At 45.4% G+C, this 15245-nt stretch overlaps 1 protein-coding gene across 2 annotated transcripts in view; it reads left to right on the plus strand.

Annotated features, from left to right (window-relative positions):
- The window catches only part of KCNQ5 (potassium voltage-gated channel subfamily Q member 5), a 626605-nt gene that overhangs the window by 543988 nt on the left and 67372 nt on the right, over positions 1-15245 (plus strand). For both annotated transcript variants that reach the window (XM_086316787.1, XM_086316788.1), the window contains one exon: positions 1071-1291. In XM_086316787.1, coding sequence (XP_086172913.1) covers positions 1071-1291 — 221 coding nt within the window. The remainder of the gene's footprint in view (positions 1-1070; positions 1292-15245) is intronic.

The following is a 15245-nucleotide window of genomic DNA, read 5'->3' on the forward strand; positions in this document are numbered from 1 at the left end:
TAGTAATGTGTATATGTCAGTCCCAATATTCCATCTATTCTTCTCCCCACAGCCTCACTTTGTAATGAATAACACAGTACTTTATAAATGAACAAGAACACAGAACTTTGTACAGTTCACCTGATCCCCATAAGAGTCCCTCAGCTACATTGCTATTTTTATCTTCGAGTTAGAAGAGAGGCCTCCAAACCCAGGTCTCTGATTCCAGCCTGCGCTCCCAGCACCTCATACCCCACTCACACTCAGGAAGGCCTGGGGGCTGCCTTGTTAGCACTTCCTTAACAACCAACCACAGTTCAGGCCAAGCTGGCGTCTGAGAACTGAATGTGAACAAATATAATTCACCAGGAGCTGCCACAGCAAATCAATAACCTGTTTAATAGCAAGAGTCTGTGTTGATGAACACAACATCTCATTCTGTTAAATCCGTCATCTGGTTCATTATAAACTGAAGCTGTTCTACCTCGTGTGGTTTTTGTCTAGCAAGAATAAATGTGTTAAGTGCTGTACGTCTAATGCTGTCTGCAGTACTGCCAGCTGTTCCAAGACTGCATGGATCTGGAAGTCATAATCTTGCCTGGAATATAAAATGCATGCAGACTACGTATGCATGTGTAACTGTCATCTCTGTTTTCCTGTAGAAATATTTTAGAAATTACATAGATATGCTCCCCCCCCCAAAAAAAAAACGAAAAACTTTTTTTTAAGTTTCAAAAGTTGAGGTTAAAGCTAAAATGTGTCTCTAAGGCAAACACCAAACCAGTTCTGGGGTCTTTCCAGTGTCATGGTGCGCAAACCGCTGTGCTAGGTCTCAGGCCTTTGTTGAATCCAGGAAGGGTTTGCAAAACCGTAGGATGAGATGGACTGGAGATGAATGCAGAGAGATTAAAGACAGCTCAAATTTTCAATAAGGAGAAAGGTATCGATGTGCCCCTACTTGCTAGAAACATTTCATGTGATGCAGTATGTGATCGATCCGTCGGTCGTGTGTACAGTTGCATCAGCGCATTGACGCAGGTGGATGGGCGGCCCGGCCTGAAATGCACTAACGCTGCCCCTGTCGCCCGCAGCCAGAAGCTCAGCTTCAAGGAGCGCGTGCGCATGGCCAGCCCTCGGGGCCAGAGCGTCAAGAGCAGGCAGGCGTCGCTGGGCGACAGGCGGTCCCCCAGCACGGACATCACGGCTGAGGGCAGCCCCACCAAAGTGCAGAAGAGCTGGAGCTTCAACGACCGCACGCGCTTCCGGCCCTCCCTGCGCCTGAAGAGCTCGCAGCCCAAGCCGGTGGTGGACGGTGAGTTACCCCTGTCTCTCCATAACTACGTATTACACGAAGGCAAGGACCAAGTGGCAGATTCTGCCTGGTGCCACTTGGAGAGAGGGCAGGAAGCAACCCCAGGGAAAGAACCGTGTGTTTGTTGCTTGTTTTCTTGGAAGTTTATTGTCTGCCTTGGGCAAGTGTACAGAAGTTGACTTTTGCAGGCAAGTTTGGCAGCTGGATCTACATTGCAAGGAAGTCAGAGACAGTGGTGTTCGTTCTTCTCTGGTATCTACAGCATAGCGTTACTTCTCAGGTAGGTCGGGGTCAGGTCAACAGGACCGTGCTGCTGATGCACAGAGTGTATCCAACCTGCAAACTGACCAAGATGACCAGGGGCTCAGGACACCTGAGGTGCAGGAAGAAGGGCCAGAGTCTTTCTGGACCCAGTGGAGGTGCTGGTCCTTTTATACTGAGCACTGCTTTTCCCTACATCAGGGGCCAACTGCTCATCTTCCTTAGAGAGAGTCCTGTTGAAAGTTCTTATCTAATGATAACTGGAATTCTAGTTCTTCTCCCAAAAGGAATTAACCTATTTTATTTACTATATTAAGTGGCAGAAGCTTCCTTTGCCAACACGTTTTACTGAGTGCCATACAATTTCCACGTTTATGAAATAAAACCTTCTTTTTCATTTTGGCTTTCCTTTTAAGAATGCCCCCTGGGATCTCTTATCCTGGGCAAAGGACCAAAATCAAATCGCATCTTCCATTAATGCATAAAAGCTTGCAAAGGCCATCAGCCCCTGTGCTCACCCCCCAGGCAGAACCTGAATTTTCCCAGGCCCTGAGAGCCCGCGGGATAAAATTAACAACCCGGGTCATGATCACAGTGACCTCAGGTTCCCTCGGTCCCAGGCCCCTCCCGGCCCATTCAGAGCTCCTGAGGCCGCCCTCCCCACACTCTCAGGGGATCCCCCAGAGTCCCCTCCACACACCTCCCACGCTGCACACCTTTGGACACCCTCCAAGTAGTGCCAGAGGCTGACCCGCTGTGGCCCCTCCTGATGGAGCTTGCAGCTCCCTTCTGCGCTGCACACTTGACCTGTCTCCCACCTGCCCAGGCTCCCCACCACCTGCCACTGTGTTGAGATGGGAAGGGCTCTCTGCCCAGCACTGTGCCTGCATGCTAAGTCACTTCAGTCACGTGCAACATTTTGTGACCACCCCCCACCCCACCCCGCCCTGCCCCAGGCTCCTCTGTCCATGGGATTCTCCAGGCAAGAATGCTGGAGGAGGTTGCCATGCCCTCCTCCAGGGGATCTTTCCGACTGTACACCCCACACCAAGCCCCCAAGTACCCAGAGTCACTGGCAGCACAGCTTTTCAGCATCCTCTGGTTTCCACACTCTCCTCCCCAGGAATTTGGCTGAAAGCCCATGAACAGCTGAGTCGAGAGTTACCAGTAACAAGGCTTATGGAGCACTCAAAATAGACTTGCTGAATATAAATGGACACACATTTCTGGAAGGCAAGTTGGCAAAAGACACCAAAGCCTTTACATCTGCCTGAGCTTGGACACCTCCTACCCTGCAGTTTCATTTCTAATTCCATTTCTAGCAATTCCATATCCTAGAAGTGAAGTAGCATACATACAATATAATGAAGTAACAGACATTAGAAAAGATGCTATAAGTCTAAAATTATTGAAATAGAAAAAGGATCACAAAAAATAAATTATTCCATTTTGGCTGTGTGTGTGTGTGTGTGTGTGTGTGTAAATTCATGTGTTTATAGTAAAAGTTCTGGAGAGATTTACAACAGTGAATGAACAGTTATCTCCAAGTGGTGACATCATAGTTGTATTATGTTTGTTCATATGTATTATTTTGTTCATCTGTATTATCTATTATTTCTATATGAGCATGTATAGCTTTTGTGATAAGAAAGCAGAAGAGGATTTTCTATTAAAAAATCGGGTCCTCCTTTCAGACGCTGCCTCTTTCCTTCCCCACAGTGGGATATTGTTTGTACTCCCATCGGTCCTGTCCCCACGTTGGTCCAGCGGGTGGCACCAAACCCTTCTCCTTAGCCCAAATTCCCCCTTACCTTGGTGCTGGCACAACCCTTCACTGTGTGTGGACGTGAATTGTCTAATACGGTTTGACAGCTCCTACTACAAATAGACCCCTTCATGGATCACAGCCTTGTCACGGCAAAGGGCTTCCATAAGTCAAAGTATGAGTCCTGCCATGCAGGGCCACTCAAGACAGATGGGTCATAGTGAAGAGTTCTGACAAAATATGGTCCAGTGAAGGAGGGAATGGAACACCACTCCAGTATTCTCACCGTGAGAACCCCTAAACAGTATGAAAAGGCAAAAAAAGATATGACACCTGAAGATGAAGGCCCCAAGTTAGAAGGTATCTAATATGCTACTCAAGAAGAGCAGAGGGCAGTTACTAATAGCTCCAGAGAGAATGCAGTGGCTGAGCCGAAGCAGAAACGACACTCAGGTGTGGATGTGTCTGGTGCTGAAAGTAAAGTCTGATGCTGTAAAGAACAGTATTTTATAGGAACCTGGAATGTTAGGTCCATGAATCAAGGTAAATTGAAAGTGGTCAAATAGGAGATGTCAAGCGTGAACGTCGACATCTTAGGAAGCAGTGAACTAAAATGCACAGGAGTGGGCAAATTTAATTCACATGATCATTGTGTCTGCTACTGTGGGCAAGAACCCTTTGAAAGATATAAAGTACGCTTGTAGTCAACAAAAGATTCTGAAATGCAGTACTTGGGTTCAATCTCAAAAATGGCAGAATGGTCTCAGGTCATTTCCAAGGCAACCACTCAACATCACAGTAATCCAAGTCTGTGCCCCAACCAGTAATGCTGAAGAAGTTGAGTGACCTGTCTGTGAAGACCTACAAGGCTTTCCAGAACTAACACCAGAAAAAGATCATCCTTTTCATCAGTCAAGAGATACCTGGAGTAACAGGCAAGTTTGGCCTTGGAGTACAAAATGAAGCAGGGCAAAGGCTAACAAAGTTTTGTTAAGAGAACACACTGTTCATAACAAACACCCTTTTCCAACAGCACAAGAGACAGCTTTACACATCAGTTCAGTTCAGTCACTCAGTCATGTCCAACTCTTCTCGACCCCATGGACTGCAACACCAACTCCATCACCAACTCCCAGAGCTTGCTCAAACTCATGTCCATCGAGTTGGTGAAGCCATCCAACCATCTCATCCTCTGTCATCCCCTTCTCCTCCCAGCATCAGGGTCTTTTCCAATGAGTCAGTTCTTTGCAACAGGTGGCCAAAGTATTGGAATTTCAGCTTCAACATCAGTCCTTCCAATGAACACCCAGGACTGATCTCCTTTAGGTTGGACTTGTTGGATCTCCTTCCAGACCAAGGGATTCAAGAGTCTTCTCCAACACCACAGTTCCAAAGCATCAATTCTTTGGCGCTCAGCTTTCTTCACAGTCCAACTCTCACATCCATACATGACTACTGGAAAAACCATAGCTTTGACTAGATGGACCTTGTTGGCAAAGTAATATGTCTGCTTTTTAATATGCTATCTAGGTTGGTGATAGCTTTCCTTCCAAGGAGCAAGCATCTTTTAATTTCATGGCTGCAATCACTATCTGCAGTGATTTTGGAGCCCCAAAATATGAAGTCTATCATTGTTTCCATTGTTTCCCCATCTATTTGCCATGAAGTGATGGGACCAGATGCCATGATCTTAGTTCTTTGAATGCTGAGTTTTAGGCCAACTTTTTCACTCCATTCTTTCACTTTCATTTAAGAGGCTCTTTAGTTCTTCTTCATTTTCTGCCCTAATGGTGGTGTCATCTGCATCTCTGAGGTAATTGATATTTCTCGAAGCAATCTTGATTCCAGCTTGTGCTTCATCCAGACCAGCATTTTGATGATGTCACACATGGATATCACCAAATGGTCAATAAAGAAATGAGACTGATTGTGTTCTTTGAAGCCAAAGATGGAGAAACTCTATACAGTCAGCAAAACAACTCCTGGAGCTGACTGTGACTTAGAGCTCCTTATTGCAAAATTCAGAATTAAATCGAAGAAAACCATTATTCTATTCAGATATAACCTCAGTCTTATCACTTATTATTATACAGTGAAGTTGATGAATAGATTCAAGAGATTAGATCTGGTAGACAGAGTGTCTGAAGAACTATGGACAGAGGTTCCTAACATTGTATAGGAGGCAATGACCAAAACCATCTCAAAGAGAAAGAAATGCAAGAAGGCAAAATGGCTGTCTGAGGAGGCTTTACAAATATCTGAGAAGAGAAGTGAAAAGCAAGGGAGAAAGGGAAAGATATACCCAACTGAATTCCAGAGAATATTCAAGGAGAGATAAGAAGGCCTCCTTAAATGAACAATGCAAAGAAGTAGAGGAAAACAATAGAATGAGAAAGACCAGAGATCTCTTCAAGAAAACTGGAGAAATCAGAGGAACATTTCATGCAAGGATGAGCATGAAAAGGACTGAAACAGCAAGTACCTAACAGAATCACGACCCAGATAATCATGATGGTGTGATCACTCACCTAGAGCCAGACATCCTGGAATGTGAAGTCCAGTGGGCCTTAGAAAGCATCACTATGAACAAAGCTAGTGGAGGTGATGGAATTCCAGTTGAGCTATTTCAAATCCTGAAAGATGATGCTGTGAAAGTGCTGCACTCAATATGCCAGCAAATTTGGAAAACTCAGCAGTGGCCACAGGACTGGAAAAGGTCAGTTTTCATTCCAATCCCAAAGAAAGGCAATGCCAAAGAATGCTCAAACTACCGCACAATTGTACTCATCTCACACGCTAGTAAAGTAATGCTCAAAATTCTCCAAGCCAGGCTTCAGCAATATGTGAACCATGAACTTCCTGATGTGCAAGCTGGTTTTAGAAAAGGCAGAGGAACCAGAGATCAAATTGCCAACATCCGCTGGATCATGGAAAAAGCAAGAGAGTTCCAGAAAAACATCTATTTCTGCTTTATTGACTATGCCAAAGCCTTTGACTGTGTGGATCACAATCAACTGTGGAAAATTCTGAAAGAGATGGGAATACCAGACCACCTGACTGGCCTCTTGAGAAACCTATATGCAGGTCAGGAAGCAACAGTTAGAAATGGACATGGAACAACAGACTGGTTCCAAATAGGAAAGGAGTATGTCAAGGCTGTATATTGTCACCCTGCTTATTTAACTTCTATGCAGAGTACATCATGAGAAATGCTGGGCTGGAAGAAGCACAAGCTGGAATCAAGATTGCTGGGAGAAATATCAATAACCTCAGATATGCAGATGACACCATCCTTATGGCAGAAAGTGAAGAGGAACTAAAAAGCCTCTTGATGAAAGTGAAAGGGGAGAGTGAAAAAGTTGTCTTAAAGCTCAACACTCAGAAAACGAAGATCATGGCATCTGGTCCCATCACTTCATGGGAAATAGATGGGGCAACAGTGGAAACAGTGTCAGACTTTATTTTTCTGGGCTCCAAAATCACTGCAGATGGTGACTGCAGCCATGAAATTAAAAGACACTTACTCCTTGGAAGGAAAGTTATGACCAACCTAGACAGCATATTGAAAAGCATAGACATTACTTTGCCAACAAAAGTCTGTCTAGTCAAGGCCATGGTTTTTCCAGTAGTCATGTATGAATTTGAGAGTTGGACTGTGAAGAAAGCTGAGCACCGAAGAACTGATGCTTTTGAACTGTGGTGTTGGAGAAGACTCTTGAGAGTCCCTTGGGCTGCAAGGAGATCCAACCAGTCCATTCTGAAGGAGATCAGTCCTGGGTGTTCTTTGGAAGGAATGATGCTAAAGCTGAAACTCCAGTACTTTGGCCACCTCATGTGAAGAGTTGACTCATTGGAAAAGACCCTGATGCTGGGAGGGATTGGAGGCAGGAGGAAAAGGGGACGATAGAAATGAGATGGCTGGATGGCATCATTGACTCGATGGACGTGAGTTTGAGTAAACTCTGGGAGTTGGTGATGGACAGGGAGGCCTGACGTGCTGCAATTCATGGGGTCGCAAAGAGTCGGACATGACTGAGCGACTGAACTGAACAGAAGCAGAAGAGATTAAGAAGAGGTGGCAACAATACACAGAAGAACTATACACAAAGGGTCTTAATGACCCAGATAACCATGGTAGTGTGGTCTCTCACCTAGAGCCGGACATCCTGGACAGTGAAGTCAAGTGGGCCTTAGGAAATATTACTAAGAGCAAAGTTACTGGAGCTGATGGAATTTCAGCTGAACTATTTAAAATCCTAAAAAATAATGCTGTTAAAGTGCTGCACTCAATATGTCAGCAAATTTGGAAAACTCAGCAGTGACCATAGGACTGGAAAAGGAATTTTCATTCCCGTCCCAAAGAAGGGCAATGCCAAAGTATGTTCACACTAGCATACAATTTCACTCATTTTGCATGCTAGTAAGATTATGCTCAAAAATCCTTCAAGCTAGGTTTCAACAGTACGTAAACCAAAAACTTCCTAATGTACAAGGTGGATTTAGAAAAGGCAGAGGAATCAGAGATCAAATAGCCAACATTCATTGTTCATAGAGAAAGCAAGGGAATTTCAGAAAAATATCTACTTTTCCTTCATTGACTATGCTAAAGCCTTTGACTGTGTGGATCACAACAAACTGTGGAAAATTCTTCAAGAGATGGGAATACCAGACCACTTTACCTGTCTGCTGAGAAGCATGTATATGGGTCCAGAAGCAACAGTTAGAACCAGACATGGAAAAACTGAGTGGTTCAAAATTGGGAAAGGAGTATGACAAGGCTGTATATTGTCACCCTACTTATTCAACTTCTGTGCAGAGCACATCATACAAAATGCTGGACTGGATGAATCATAGGCTGGAATCAAGATTGCCGGGAGAAATATCAACAACCTCAGATATGCAGATGAACCCCACCCTTATGGCAGAAAGTGAAGAGGAACTAAGGAGTCTTCTGATAAGAGTGAAAGCAGAGAGTGAAAAAGCTGGCTTAACTCAACATTCAAAAAACTAGGATCATGGCATCCAGTTCCATCACTTCATGGCAAATAGAAGGCAAAAAGTGGAAGCAGTGACAGGCTATATTTTTCTGGATTCCAAAATCACTTCAGACGGTGACTTTAGCCAAGAAATTAAAAGATACTTGCTCCTTGGAAGGAAAACTATGAGACACATAGACAGCATATTAAAAAGCAAAGACATTACTTTGCCAACAAAGGTCCATCTAGTCAAAGCTATGGTTTTTCCAGTAGGCATGTATGGATGGGAAAGTTGGGCCATAAAGAAGGCTGAGTGCCCAAGAATTGATGCTTTTGAACTGTGGTGCTAGAGAGGACTCTTGAGAGTCCCTTGGACTGCAAGGAGGTCAAATCAATCAATTCTAAAGGAAATCAACACTAAATATGCATTGAGAGGACTGATGCTGAAGCTACAACTCTAATACTTTGGCCACCTGATGCAAAGAGTCAACTCACAGGAAAAGATTCTGATTCTGGGAAGGATTGAAGGCAAAAGGAGGAGGGGGCAGCTCCCGCCCTAGGTTCCTACATGGTGGAAACATATCTAATGCCCCAGGGAGTCCACACCCTTCCTACATGTCTTCAGAAAGCATGCGCCTCCATGCTGTGAAGTCCTTACAGTTGGTTGAACACATCTAAATATAAATGTCATAGAATCCAGATGGAAAATGAATTCTCCTTGCATGTTTGGCCAGAGGGAAAGCATTTTTCAAAGATTCCTGGAGTCAGCTCTGTCCATCACACTATTTCAAGTTACTGCAAAAATGCCTCAGGGGTCAGACAGAAACAGAAGTCCTTCTCTTTCCAGATCACAAATTGGAAAGATCTCCCACCATCCACTTTCTGCATCATTTTGTAAAAGTGCATTTCTGTTTGGTTAGAAAAGAATTGCTTTTCCCTGGCTGATGCCTGACTGAATTGGTCCTGAGTTCCCCAAGTAACCAGAGGCCAACTGCTGTCGTATTGAAGTAGTTTTGCTGGCCACCTGCCCACAAGAGACTGTGATCCCCGACTCCTTATTGTACCCAGTAGCCCAGAACCCTGACCTCTGACTCACCTCAACATTAGACCTTGGGAACAGAGAATTCTCTATATAGACAAAAAAAGAAAAAGAAAAAATGAAGTAGCTATCAAATAAATGTAGACTTCAATTTATACATTTTTATTTATGGTGCCTCTCCAGGTTTTAAGTATTTCTAAAATCCACTTATCATAGAAAATAATATATACTACTGCACCCAGCTCCTGATTATTTCAGATCTCTTTGCTCATTCACTTCTGGGGCTCTTTTTTTCTACTTCTTTTTTTCCTTTACACATTTTAGGCATGTCAGTGCCCACTAACAGCTCGGGGAAAGTAGATGAATAGCAGTAAGGAAAACAAAAACTTACACTGGCTTTGAAGTTATTAAATAAGTTACATTTGAAAAATAATGGGCCTGTAACTGAAAGATAACATAAAAAAAGAAATTTAAGGTTAATCTGTAAATCTTAATGAAATGGAAAAAGTGAAAGCCTCTCAGTCGTATCCATCTCTTCGTGACCCCATAGACAGCATCCCACCAGGCTCCTCTGTCCATGGAATTCTCCAGGTCAGAATACTGGAGTGGGTAGCCGTTCCCTTCTCCAGGGGATTTTCCCAACCCAGGGGTCAAACCCAGGTCTCCTGCATTGCAGGTGGATTCTTTACCATCTGAGCCACCAGAGAAGCCGGAGAACACTGAAGTGGGTAGCCAGTCTCTTCTCCAAGGAATCTTCCCGACCCAGGAATCAAACCAGGGTCTCCTGCATTGCTGGCGGATTCTTTACCAGCTGAGCTACCATGGAAGCCATGTAAATTTTAATAATTTCTGCCAAATCTGATATCCTTTACTACAGAGAACTTTCCAGATGTTGCAGTGGTAAAGAATCTATCACCTGCAATCCAGGAGACTCAAGAAACATGGCTTCAATCCTTGCATCGGGAAGATCCCTTGGAGAAGGAAATGGTAAACTGCTCCACTCCTCTTGCTTTGAGAATCCCATGGACAGAGGAGCCTGGCAGGCTATAGTCCGTGGGGTTGCAAAGAGTCAGACAAGATTAAGCACACATGTGCTGCACTGCACTGTATGCTCAGAGAGCTGATATGCCTGGTGTGCATTGGGTACCTATTTACTACAGATGATATTATTTTTATGATTTAATAACTCTTACAAAAGGTTGTTAAATATTCCATGTTGTTTTTATTTGCTATAATTTTGATTAAATTTACATGTTACAGTTTAAAAGGGCACAATTTTAAATTCCACATCCATGTGTACCTGAGAAGTGGAAAGTAACAGGCAAATTTTAGCACCAGAAATTTAGAAAGAGGAAAAGGAAGAAAAACTATAAGGAACTAGGGTGGTGTTGCCATAGCAAATTTATTTTGACCAATAAGAGATGAGGGATTCTCCAGGCAAGAATACTGGAGTGGGTTGCCATTTCCTTCTCCACGGGATCTTCCTGACCCAGGAACTGAACCCAAGTCTCCTGCATTGCAGGCAGGTTCTTTACCAACTGAGCTGTGAGGGAAGCCCTGATGAATAATAATAAGAGATAGAAATGTTCCATTAGCCAGTCAATAGTATTTAAGCTTCTTCACATAATCTCAAAAATTAGGTTGGATATGACTTTCTGAGATTCCATATATAATGAGTGTGAGCTGTATGGTTTTTTTTTTTTTCTTTCTGTGTCTTATTTATCTCAGTGGCATAATGTCCTCCGGGTCCATCCATGTTGTTGCAAATGGCAGGATGTCTTTCTTTTTTAAGGATGAGTAATACTCCACTGCATAATTTATACAACTTCCTTTAACTATCAGATCAGATCAGATCAGTCGCTCAGTCATGTCCGACTCTTTGCGACCCCATGAATCGCAGCATGCCAGGCCTCCCTGTCCATCACCAACTCCCAGAGTTCACTCAGACTCACGTCCATCGAGTCAATGATGCCATCCAGCCATCTCATCCTCTGTCATCCCCTTCTCCTCCTGCCCCCAATCCCTCCCAGCATCAGAATCCTTTCCAATGAGTCAACTCTTCGCATGAGGTGGCCAAAGTACTGGAGTTTCAGTTTTAGCATCATTCCTTCCAAAGAAATCCCAGGGCTGATCTCCTTCAGAATGGACTGGTTGGATCTCCTTGCAGTCCAAGGGACTCTCAAGAGTCTTCTCCAACACCACAGTTCAAAAGCATCAATTCTTCAGCGCTCAGCCTTCTTCACAGTCCAACTCTTACATCCATACATGACCACAGGAAAAACCATAGTCTTGACTAGACGGACCTTTGTTGGCAAAGTAATGTCTCTGCTTTTCAATATGCTATCTAGGTTGGTCATAACTTTCCTTCCAAGGAGTAAGCATCTTTTAATTTCATGGCTGCAGTCACCATCTGTAGTGATTTTGGAGCCCAGAAAAATAAAGTCTGACACTGTTTCCACTGTTGCCCCATCTATTTCCATGAAGTGGTGGGACCAGATGCCATGATCTTAGTTTTCTGAATGTTGAGCTTTAAGCCAACTTTTTCACTCTCCACTTTCACTTTCATCAAGAGGCTTTTTAGTTCCTCTTCACTTTCTGCCATAAGGGTGGTGTCATCTGCATATCGGAGGTTATGTATATCAAATCATCATGGTATACTTTTTAAATATGTACAATTTTAAAAATACAATAAAAATATTAGGTGGGTTAGAAATGATATGGTATCTCAATAAATGAGAATAATGATGAAAGTGACATTTATTGGCTGGCACTGTTCTAAATGCTTGACTTCTATGATTTCCCTTCAGTCTCTCAGTACTGAGTCTGAGTGAACTCCTGGAATTGGTGATGGACAGGGAGGCCTGGCGTGCTGCGATTCATGGGGTCGCAAAGAGTCGGACATGACTGAGTGACTGAACTGAACTGACCCCTATGAGGGAGGCATGCTGTGACCCCGGTCTTGTGAATGAGGGGCCTAAGACCTGCCCAGACCTAACAGCCATGAACGGGGAGCCCAGGGCACCTCCAGTCTGACTTCCTTCCCAGCCTCCTGTGGGACCCATTCGCAGCTGGACCCCAGATGTCATATCAGTTTCCCCTAAAGCATCTTTCATTTCCCCTTCTCCCCACTGTTGCTCTCCCCATCTTCACTTGGCCAGATCCCCTCCCTTAGAAACCATTCAGCTTTGCCACCGGCCCACCCACCCTTCTCCCAGCCTGAACTGCCCAACTTCTGAACTGCATCGTCTTCAGAGAGTGGAAGATTTGGCAAATTGGGAACAACAACCTGTCTCTGTGTCGATCAGGCATCCGAAAGGGGCTGAGGGCCACAGCCGGCTGGCCTGTGTCTGTTTACCCAGGCGGGGGGACAACCACAAGGCCATCTGTGATCTGTTTCCAGATATAAGAGGTGGTGTCAGGAGACAGATCGTGGTCCACACAGATAATGAGCACGTGAAACATGGCAGAAGCAAGTCCATCGAGCACCAGGCAGCCTGAACCCAATGAATGAAGTTAGGAAGCGCTAAGTCCAGGTTTCTGGCAACTAGTTTGCTATCAAAGAGGCTTTGGTGACAGACCCTGCTATGCTGGGAACGCCTTTCAGAGGTGCCTCGAAGGGCAGGGCAGTCTGGAGCAAGATAAGGAGGAGCTGCAGTTGGATCCACCCTGTAAAGCATAAGAAAATCTGCTTCCATGCTACACGTGTAACCAGCGTGTGTCAACGTGTATGACCTTGTCTCTGCTCAAGGGGAAGTATTAGTTCTTGTGGGTGATCTGCTGACCACTCTGGGAGATGTGTCCTCGCCAGATGTTTGTGAGAAAGACTGGCAGCCCTGTGCAGGAGACGTGTGGAGGTCCCCTGAGTGGAGGCTGGGTGGGCAAAAGATGGGAAATGCTTTCCGGTCGTGGGGTCCCCACGGCCCATTCTTTTGTTCTAGGCCCTGCTGCAAGCTCTCCTCTCTTTGCTTCTCCTCTGCTGCCTTTCTCTGGCCCCCAAGCCAGGGTGCCTGTCAGGGTGCACTTGACTGCGTGGCACAAGAGTGATAGTGAAAAGTCACTCAGTCGTGTCCGACTCTTTGTGACCCCACAGACTATCCAGTCTATGGAGCTCTCCAGGCCAGAATACTGGAGTGGGTAGCCTTTCCTTTCTCCAGGGGATCTTCCCAACCCAGGGATCGAGCCCAGGTCTCCCGCAGTGCAGGCGGATTCTTTACCAGCTGAGCCACAAGAGAAGCCCAAGAATACTGCAATGGGTAGCCTTTCCTTTCTCCAGGGGATCTTCCCAACTCAGGATTTGAACCCAGGTCTCCCTCATTGCAGGCAACCAACTGAGCTTTCAGGGAAAACCGTGGCACAAGAGAAGCAAATTCAGTTACCTTGCTGCTGCTACTGCTGCTAAGTCACTTCAGTCGTGTCTGACTCTGTGTGACCCCAGAGACGGCAGTCCACCAGGCTCCCCCGTCCCTGGGATTCTCCAGGCAAGAACACTGGAGTGGGTTGCCATTTCCTTCTCCAATGCATGAAAGTGAAAAGTGAAAGTGAAGTCACTCAGTCATGTCCGACTCTTAGCAACCCCATGGACTGCAGCCTACCAGGCTCCTCCATCCGTGGGATTTTCCAGGCAAGAGTACTGGAGTAGGGTGCCATTGCCTTCTCCGTTACCTTAAGTGGTAATAAAATGTGTAATCGACACCACAGGGGAAAGAGCAGCCCCCAGCCAGGAGGCAGGCGCCCTTGCCCCGCTTCTCTGGGCTCTCTCTAGTCTCCCTTTCCTCTGCCCAGCTGTAGTCTGGGTGCTGTCTTCCCCCAGGTTGGGAGCAAGACACCCATAAGCACCTTCACATACAACACTGAGAGGCAAGGAGGGGACCGGCCTGTTTGTGACGAACACTGTCCATTCCGGTCTCTCTTTGTAGAATCTGGTCTCAGGCCTGAAATGACCGCTGGTGAGGATGGTGGCTCTGGGTCTGGGGTCAGAGTTCCCTGTGGCCCAAGGGTCAAGAGGTGGGGCAGGAGGGGTGACTGAAGAGACGTGAAGCTGTGCGTTTGGAGACTGGCTTTCAGAAGGAAACCTTAGTGGTGTCAGAGGCAGCCAAGAAATGGTTCCTACTTTGTGGTGAAGGTGAGGAGGCAGAATGCCTCTGAACATGTTTCCTCCCAAATATTCCGCCCTTCTGTCACGTCTGTTTCTCTGAGCGTCCAAAGGCCAGATTTTTCTGTTTATTATTGCTCTTTCCTCCTTTCTTCCATCACCTAATCTTCATGAGACCATGAGTGCAGACCAGCCTAACTCCCTTGTATTTCAAAAGCAGGACAAGGTGGGTAAAGGGAAACCTGAGGAAAAAACAAATGAATTCGAATTTTTTTTTTTTATTTTTAAATGAATTTATTTATTTTAATTGGAGACTAATTACTTTACAATATTGTAGTGGTTTTTCCCATACATTGGCGTGAATCAAATTTAAATAACACACCAGCCCAGGCTGTGCGTTTCCTGTTGCCACTGCCACCCAGGGAAACCTGAGTTAGTGCTTCCTTCACTAGCCCCTCACCAGCCCCAGATGCCTCACCCCCAAGTTGCTGGCCAGGACCCCTTCTTCCCCTTCAGGAGAATGACAGCCAACCAGGTCTCACCTGAAATTAGCAAAAGAAAAAAAAATGCACCGCTCTCAACTCCTCTTGAAGATAGAAAAGTCCCTCCCCTTCCTCCCTTCCTTAACTTCTGTTCCCTGGGCCCCCAGCCCACCGTCTCCTAGAACTCTAGTTTGAGATCATCAATGTAAGGTCAGTGGGACAGTGACAGAAAAGAAGCATTTCAGCAGTTGGCCACCAGCCTCAACCAACAGGCTCCTGTCCGCACAGTGGGACGTTTTCTTCCAAGTGGCATAAATCACAGGCCATCAGCATCTTGTC

Source organism: Bos grunniens, chromosome 9 (assembly GCF_055505025.1).
Source record: "Bos grunniens cultivar Pamir isolate PY7600 chromosome 9, Bosgru_T2T1.0, whole genome shotgun sequence".
Taxonomy (NCBI): Eukaryota; Metazoa; Chordata; class Mammalia; order Artiodactyla; family Bovidae; genus Bos; species Bos grunniens.